General features: G+C 35.9%; 1 protein-coding gene across 8 annotated transcripts in view; it reads left to right on the plus strand.

The window, feature by feature from the left end:
• Window positions 1-9,298, plus strand: part of TBC1D23 (TBC1 domain family member 23) — a 33,671-nt gene extending 24,373 nt beyond the window's left edge. For 2 of the 8 annotated variants that reach the window (XM_075167867.1, XM_075167876.1), the window contains 4 exons: window positions 1,704-1,795; window positions 4,671-4,806; window positions 5,984-6,178; window positions 7,436-9,197. In XM_075167867.1, the coding sequence (XP_075023968.1) occupies window positions 1,704-1,795; window positions 4,671-4,806; window positions 5,984-6,178; window positions 7,436-7,517 (505 nt within the window). In that variant the 3' untranslated portion in view covers window positions 7,518-9,197. Of the gene's footprint in view, window positions 1-1,703; window positions 1,796-4,670; window positions 4,807-5,983; window positions 6,179-7,435; window positions 9,198-9,279 lie in introns of those variants that run through there. The other 6 variants (XM_075167886.1, XM_075167851.1, XR_012676482.1 and 3 more) reach the window with 5 other exon arrangements.
• The last annotated feature ends 66 nt before the right edge of the window (window positions 9,299-9,364 follow it).

The raw sequence follows: 9,364 nt of genomic DNA on the forward strand, positions 1-9,364 counted from the left end.
TTCAATTAGACCCACTTCGTGTTTATGACCAATATATTTCATTTCCCACTAAAGGGAATTGCATTCCATTTGTAACAATGTAATGATGGCCTTCCATGCAAACAGGTTAAAGGAAATTCATTTCTAGCCTAAGATCTTACCAGGTTTTTATAAAGTAGCTTTTTACTTTCCCTTGTCTTGACTAACTTTGATCTATAAACACCAAGGAGATCTTCTCTTAAATCCTCTCTGTGTAATTCAATTTTACACTATTTAAATGTGCTGCTTCTTACTGAATTGGTTATGTATTACTAAAGCATATTGACAAAAGCCTCCATATAGAAGCACTGCCCTCTTGAATTGTCAGTGTCATTGATGCTTATTGTCTTAAACACTAATGAGCATGTTTTTGTATGTTTATTTTTTGTTTCATTGTAGAATGCATTTCTGTTTTTTTTCCTGTTAAACATTTCCTTGTTTTGTCTACATTAGTAAATTTGAGCTGTGGAAAATGTAGGTTTCTTTTTTAACTTTCAAATATGCTTTCAGGTATACATAAGTACTAGCATTCATGTATGTATTACTAAAGAGGTTGCCTCTCTAGCTTGGTTCTACAGTAGCATGTAAATTGGAGTTTGTGAATACACTTAAAACAGGAACCAGGGCTTATAGTTTATAGGAAATATGAATAGATGTTATGGGGAGGGAGGTTATAGAAATTGAAATGGGGGAAAGAGACAGGCGTATTTTCATTTTGTTTTGTTTTTTTGAACTACTACATGTTGCCAGTTCTAAAGGCTAAAATCATGAACTGTTTTTTTTTTTTTTTTTTCCCCAGCAATTCCCTATTTTGTGGCTTTCTGAACCTTTAGATTTTCTCATATTTTTCAGGTATTCTCAGCAGTTGAGGGCCAGAACTTTTAACATGACAGCTGTGACCATCTAATCTCAGCACTCTGAGCTGGAGCTTTAAAATATCTCAGGATTTGCAACTGTTACTGTCAAACATTAAGACTCAGTTGTATTTGTGTCATTTAACGTGATCTGTAGAAGTAGGTTTAAATGTGATTTTTGAGGTTAATATCTATGCAGAAATCCCAGTGATGCTGGGATTTTAGCAGTAGGAATTACATGACCAAAGATTTTGGGATTGGGCTCATGCTGGAGAAGGTAATGGATAGGAAGTCAGAGTTCACACTACAGTGGATGGTTTATAATAACTCCACTTTGAAGTGCTTAAGTTATTTTGTTATCTTTTGAGGAATTAACCAGAAAAATGAGCTTCCAGACATGTTAGTTAATAGTCTTCATTCTTCCTCCATCCCAATTCGGCATCCTTATAGAGCTGCCCTGACTGTCCAGAAATATTTCAGAGTTTCATGCTAGAAACTTCATAGCATATTGTCAGTTTTCAGGTCTCTAATATATTTTGTCACTTGAGAAGGTGACCAGAAGTTCTTTTTAAAACTAATAAGTATTTCTTTATTTGTTAACAAGAGTCAGCCTTGCCAAGTAACTGTGAAATACATGCTTTCACTAACCAAATTGCTTGATGGGTCAGTTACAGCTTCCTTGCAGGCAGCTTTATGAAATTCTCTTGTCCTTATTGGTTGCACAGTTGTGTTTACATTTTGCTAATATGTTATTATAGGAATCATACCATCAGTTTTTAAATTACTTTTCTTCTCGCATCCCATGTCCTCTCCTGCCCTTTTCATTGCCAGCAGACATGTCAGCAGCAGTGACAGAGTAGGAAAACCCTACCGTGGTGTGAAACCAGTATTCAGCATCGGAGATGAAGAAGAATACGATACTGGTACAGTAGAAGATTTTCCCCTTACCTAGATTAGCTTATTTAGACAAAATTATTAAGTTTGGCTAAATCATACGAGCATATTTTACATCTGTCTTACAATATGGCATTTTTCTAACTCTTATCATTGATCATGTTTGTTATGGTGGTGCCTAGGACGAACCAAGAAAGAAACACCCTCTTTAAATACATAGTAGCAGACTAAATAAAAAAGATTTTGTGGTAGGCACCAAACAGCCAACAGGAAGAAATGGAATCAGATGAGTCTAGTCGATCGTTCGTGTTCACTTGTTTTTTCTGTAGTAAAGATCTGTTTTTCTACACTGGTCTTGTACGTGTAAACCTGCAATTGTACCTTTATTATTCATGACAGTAAGCAAAATGTAAAGGACCTAGTTTGGCTGATAGATCTCAGGTTGAATCTCTAGTATTAGCAGTTAGTGTAACCATCTGAATTTCTGAAAATATAGTTGGAGCTATTGCATTGAATCTATTAATAATTGATTCATCTCTTGATGTGCATGCAGAATGCTACAAAAAAAATGTGCAATTTTTCTTTAATTTTTTTATCTAGTTGAAAAATTACAGGCAAAACTGGAACGCCACACTTTTCACAAAGGGGATTTTTTTTGAGACTAGTGCTAATGCTAGAATGGTGCAGACCTACTGCTGTCCTGGTTTTGTTCTGGTAGTGTTAGCTTACTCCCAGCCATCATCATCTCACAAGTAACCGTTCTGTGACCAAAAGGCATACTCAGCTTCCATGTGAGAAACAAATGACTAGACTAAGAATCTTTGACCTGGAAAAGAAATAATTTAGGAAGATTAATGAAAGAGATTCATAGGATCTGGAGTCATTTAAATAAGATTGATGACAAACAGTTGATCGTTGTTTGTCTGCTGTAAGAATTGGGAAAGAGCAAAATGAAACTATCAGGCAGAAGCTTTAACACTAACAAGATACTTCTCCAAATGCCATGTAATTAAGTTTGCACAGTTCTTTGAGCATCCATAACAGTGTTTGGCAAAGTCTATATGGTTTCAGAAAACCAGGTCCTCAAAGACAAATTGTCTAGAACATATTTTCAGTAATGGTTATTTGCTAATTTCTATTTATATTTGCTTTTAAAAGCATTATTAGACTCAGTAAGTAAGCAGAATCACTGCAGTGATTTGAATAAGCAAAGCCAACACATATGAAGTGAAATGTATGTTATTTTGGTACACAAGAATGCAAAAAGTGAACCTGTTTCTGTAAAATTGTTTTTGTGAAGTTTTAATGGTTTTTTTGTAGTAAAAAAAATGTGATCAGCTATAATAATTGCAACCTGCTCTAGGTGGCCCTGCTTGAGTAGGAGAGTTGGACCAGATGACCTCCAGAGGTGCCTTCCATCCTCAACCATTTTGTGATTCTGTGAAATGAGGACGGATTTTGTTCCATTCCTTTCAATTTCATAATGTATATTTTCAGTGAAAACCTTTTCAGAAGTGTGACTATAATTCTGAATTGCTTTGAAATAAATAGTTTAACAAAGTGTAGAAAACTGGCTTTGAAAAAGACACTTTAAAGAGGTGTCCTTCGAAGTTATTTCTAGGGGTAATTTCTATGGATTTAATATAGTTCGTTGTTTTAGATAACTAGATTGCTTAAATTCTTCTAATGTAACACCAAAATTACTACGTAAACGTAGTCACCATATTTAGACATTAAAAACAGTATTTTGCAACTAAGTGATAACACTTGCAGGAGTTTTGGGTGTTTCACGGAGGTCTGTGCTGAAAATTTTGGTTTTGAGTATGTTCTTAAGTATCCTTAGAAAAGGAAGTGAACCTGAAGACAACAATTTTTGCTAATGACCCAAGGTTATTCAAAGTACCAAGGACAGACTGAAGAATTGCAGGAGTCTTTTGCTAGTCTGAGTGACCAGGCAATAAAATGGCACGTGAAATTCAATGTGAATTAATGTGAGGCGAGAAAGACGTGGAAAAAAAAACAGTTCTAGTTTCAGATACAAAATAGGAGAGTGATTTGGCTGTGTCCAAGAGCAGTAGGTTTATAATAGGTTTATAAGTGCTCATTAGCAATCGGAAAAGCAAATCAAATACTATGAATTATAAGGAAAGGAACAGACAATAAAACAGAGGTCATTATGTCACTGTATAAACCTATGCTTTATATATTGTGTGTCTATATTGTGTCTCTATATTGTGTATAAACCTATAGTTTGTGTGTCTATATTGTGTGTCTTGATCCTCTACCTCAGAAATAATGTGTTTGAACAGGAGAAGGTTCAGAGAGGGATAAGAAGGGTGAGGAAAGATGTGAAATGGTTTTCACAGCAGGCATAACTGAATATTAGAACTTTTGTTATGTGGAATAGGCAATTTAGGGGAGGAAAAGTGTCCCACAAAAATAATGCCTAGTCTGGAAAGGGATCAACAGATGTTTATTTCTTCTTGTACAAGAAACCAGAAGCCACAAGAGAATGTTTTCCTGGAATGTAGTTGACATGTTTTTGGTACTCTTTGCCAAAAGATACAAGTGTCGTAGATGCAAAAAGTTTACATGGCTTCAGGGAAAGTCTGGACAAGGCCATGTAAAAGAGATCTATTAAACTTTACTGAATGGACAAATCAAACCAGCCTAAGAAATCCCCTGAGCTGAAAATAGTTGTCTGCTGAGAGAGAATTAAAAGAGAAATATCAGATATGCATGCCTTTTTCTTTCTTCCCTCTGAACAATTATTTATGGACGCTCTTGGGGGCTAGGTGGACCTTGGTTTGAACCAGTGTAGCTACTATGGGTTTAAGTGAGTTGAAAAGTTGTCTGATGTTGTGTGAAATTTTTTTTTTTTTTACCCACATCCCTTCAAAATAGATGAAATTGATAGCTCCTCAATGTCAGATGATGATCGAAAAGAGATTGTCAACATCCAAACATGGATAAATAAACCTGATGTGAAGTATAACTTCCCCTGTAATGAAGTAAAAGAAAATGGACATATGTTTCCCAGGTACTGGAATTAGTCCTAAGCTTAATGAAAATGTCTGTCTTGATACACATTTTAAAAAAAAAAATACTGGGCAATTAAGTTATTCTTGATATTAAACTAGGAAATGAAGGTACGAAACAACCTAGCACAAAACGTTACCACTATATTTGCATTCTTATATTTGCAGTGTTATAGAATGGTAATTATGTACAAAACGTAGTATGAAGTTTTGCTTCGCAAAACAAGATAGTAAGGAAAATATTCTCAGTATACATAGCTTATTTTTCAAGACCAGTGTACCTGGGGCTCTGGTTTTTCTTGTCTACTTGTCTCTGTGCCTTGTACTATGCACTCATCTTGCCCCTAAGATTCAGTGACCTTGTTAATCCTGCAAGAGCAGAACACGGTACTTGCTGTACCTTGGCTTCCCCAAAGAGTACAAATCCTGTTGAATCTGGATAACAGAAAATTATGATAGGCTTTCTCTTGCATCATGGTCTGTTCTTGTCTTTTATTAATAATTTTATTTTCCCATTAGATTTATTTTATATGGTGTATAATTAGTAACCTGTCATAGTATCATTTCTCAAACTGAATTGGAACTCAACTAGTGTATTCCCACCACTAGTTGAACATGCATTCCTTCCATGAAGAAAGCAAAAGTGGGCCTTGAACTGAGCCGGCAGGTCAGCATCTCTACGTTAGTGCTTGTACAGTGATTGACCGTCATGGAGTGCCAGCACGTCCTGGTAACTTAGGTCTGATGCTCCACATGTAGAGTTGCTGCCCTGTAGATGGAGGGATGGGGTTAGGGTATGATTGAAGGATGAAAGAGAGAGGCTGGAGACATTTTCCCTACTCTGTGTGTGGGCTGGCACAGTACTGGTGGTTGTGATCTTTGTTGATAGCACTCATGGCTGTTGTGTTGAGGTGGTGATGTTAACTGCTCACTTTTTGTATGCTGTTGAGGGTGCCATGCTTGTTTTCAAAAATGGCTATGATACAGTACTCAAGGAAAATCTGAAGTATTTTGTAGACCTTTCTAAATTACAGATTTTAAGTCTTAAAACTGTTTCTTCGATTTGGCGACTGTTTTCTTTAGCTGTCTCCATGTAGCTTATTTGTAGAATTTAACTTTCTAAATAGCTGATATTTATTTCATTAGCAAATTTAATTTGTATTTTTCTTTTTCTTCAAGTCATCTCCTAGTAACAGCAACTCATATGTACTGTTTGAGAGAGATTCCATCGCGAAAGGGACTGGCTTATATACAGTCTCGACAGGCACTCAACTCTGTAGTCAAAATCACATCAAAGAAGAAACACCCGGAACTGATCACGTTTAAATATGGAAATAGCAATACTTCAGGCATAGAAATTTTGGCAGTTGAAAGGTAAGCCATCTCAGTAGCAGAGGTGTAAGTAGTAATGATATACAGAAAGCTGTCAACTGGAAATCAAGGGCATGCTGTAATTCCCAGAATTCAGTTCAAAAGTAATAGTTTTTATTTAGAAATAGGTAATTCAGATGTGAACTAGAAAAAAGATCTGCCAGCAGAATGAGGATAGTTACAAGACTCAGCAGAGAGGAACTCCATGGTCTGCAATGACAGTTGTTGGGGATGGGATGTGTGCAGGAGTTTTCTTTTTGTAGTATGTCTCAAACGAAAATAAAGTGGACAACTCTCTGCCCCCTAAAGTATGGATTTGTGAAGAGTGGGATTTAAGAGAGTGGTCTTTCTTCTGTGGTATCTTTTTTGAGACATCTAATTCTTCCTATGCATTGTACAAGGAGTCCAGAAGCGTAACCTCAAAACTCTGAACCCCTGAAACCTGGTCCCTGAAAGTTAGGTATTGCCTTGCTCGACATTGCATGCTTAAGACTGGGGGGAGGTCAGAGGGGTGGCTGTATTGGGCTGGTGTAGCCTGTTGTTTCTTGGCACTGTTTTAACAAAGTTGCTGACATCAGTTGGACATTTCCTTGTCCTCTTCCTTGGGGAAAACTGTGTGCAGCAGGTGCTCTGTTTTCACAAGAAGTGGGAGTTGAGTTTTCTAGCTAACTAGGGAAGTTGTTCTATGCCTGTTGGCTGCTTAGAATGAAATTAGTTTGGTGATAGGTCAGACAAAGATAAATTAAAATGTTGCAGAGAACTTTGCTGCTTGTTGAATTACTTCATCACCGCCTTGTTGACTGGAGCAAATCCAGAAGATTGACGAAAGGATCGTAAATAAATGATCTAGAGCTATCTATAGAAATAAAAAAACCCACAACAACAACAACAACAACAACAAAACAAACAAAAAAACAACAACAACAAAACCCAAACAAAAAAAGAGGACTGCCATGCTTCAGTCGGACAGTGCTATCTGTAGGGATCTTGAACTGCCTGATCTATACCATTGTCAATTAATTAAGAACTTTTCAGTTCTGTGAAGTACTCCTGAACAGTTCTAAGTTCACAAACAGGAAGTGTTTCATAGTATAAACAGGAAATAAATGTTATTTTCTCAGTAGTTTTTCATTTTAATATATTCCCCCCGTCCTTCCTCCTAGTTTGTGTCAGAGGAAAAATCAAAACAAGAATCACGAAATTGATGCTCAAAAATTTTATAGTGAATTAATGATGGCTTTTTCTAATCTTTTTTTTAAGGTATTTGATTCCAAATGCAGGTGATGCTACCAAAGCCATAAAACAACAGATCATGAAAGTATTGGATGCCTTGGAGAGTTAATAACTAAAGACTTTGTAGAGAACAGTTTATAAAGAAGAAGCAACTAAGATACTGTATGTGGACACAAGCTGACTGTTTCCCAACTGAATACTAACTTAAGAATTTTTCTGTTTGCTGATGGGAGTGCCTGAGTAGCAGGCTTAAGATAGGGTAAATTATTATCAATTTCTGAACATGATTTTTATTTTTTTTTATTACATGTTTTTGTTTTGAAGAAATGTTTATTATAAATGTCAGTTTGTTTAATGCAGCCTTAATGTGAGCGGTCTGCATCTTTGCAAGAGAAGATGCAGCTGGGTTCGCATTAAGTGTGTCAAAGGAATGAAGCACTGCCAGATATGGAGAAGCGGTTGAAAACAGGATGGTTTTTAAATTACTGTCCCTTGAAAGTAAAATGTCTCCGTTGGCTACAGTCTATAAATCTGATTTTGCCTACTGGGTAGTATCAAGGCGTGATTAAAAACTTAAGTTTATGAGCAGAGCAGATAAAAATCTTAAAAATACTGGTTCCTTCTCACTAAAAATGGTTAAGTCCAGCTTGGGCTGCAGATAAATGGAAAGCAAAGCAAGCAATTTGTAAATTTAACTTTTTAAAAAGTCTTATCCACTACTACGTTAAATAATTGGAATTGGTGGTAAGGGTATTTTTAAATACCCAAATGTACTGTGCACAATAAGCTTTTACTACAGGGTTGTGATTTTTTAATGATGCAAAATTGTACATTTCATAGGTTAAGGCTGTTTCTCTTGTAAAGATGAGTGTGCATTGAAATTGAAGTTAATTCTTCATGGCAGAATATGACAGTTGCAAACAAGTTACCTTGCCCCTCAGAAACAAAATGTCTAAGATAATAATTAGACCTTTAAAAACGTTCAGTTCAGCACAGAAGTGAGTATGTGCTGATCGGAGGTGTGTTCAGCAAGAAAATTAACACACACAAATAAAGTGAAGAGATTCAAGTGCTATGTACCTGTGATAAATGTATTGATTACCTGTTGCCTTCATTGATTCAAGCATTTGTTTATATTCTTTTAACTAACATCTTTTAAATTAATTAATATTTGAGAGATGGCAACTATGTGATTGTTTATCAGCAGCTTTCCACTTGTTCCAAGAACGGTTCTCTTGTTAAAAAGCTCAGTACGGGAATGTCCTTATGGCTGAGGCATAGCATCTTTGTAGGCTGATGTGGAAATTACCAAAAACTGTGAAATAAAGGTAATAGGGATTAGCTTTGCTGCATGAAGTCTTCTGAGTATTTGAATCAAAACCTGTGAATTGGTACATCGTCAGGAGGTAAAATAAATTAAACTGACCTTTATAAAAAACAGTTATTCTAAGTTATTTTACTAGGAATCCAGCTAGGGCACCTTAATTCTGGAACTAATTCCTTTTTTTTTTTCTTCTTAGTATCTGAGTAAACACCAATAGAACTTGAACTGTTGAAGATATTTGCATGAAATTGCACCTGGGCCAACGCTCATGTATTTATAGTTTTGCCCAGCAGCTGTTGTATTACATTTTCCTCTTCCTACTCCCTTCTGAAAATATCCTGAAAATATCCTGAAGAGTCTCTGACTCTGTGCCTACTTTAGCAATGAGATTTTTTTCATGTAAAGATGTTTGTGTTACTGTTTATAAACTACAGTTGTAAATAAACCAGTACAATTTGAACATAACTTGTTCTGTCAGAAGGCATTTAGTTGCATACTGTTGCATACTGTGTGAATTCTCTGAATCAATCAACAGTTTTTCCTAAAGATATTTTGTAAATGGAAGTGAATTTGATCTTCAGAGTTAAAGAAGTTGATTATGGATCATAGGGAGCTACTGTCAGTGACATCTT

This window comes from Calonectris borealis, chromosome 1 (assembly GCF_964195595.1).
Source record: "Calonectris borealis chromosome 1, bCalBor7.hap1.2, whole genome shotgun sequence".
Lineage (NCBI taxonomy): Eukaryota > Metazoa > Chordata > Aves > Procellariiformes > Procellariidae > Calonectris > Calonectris borealis.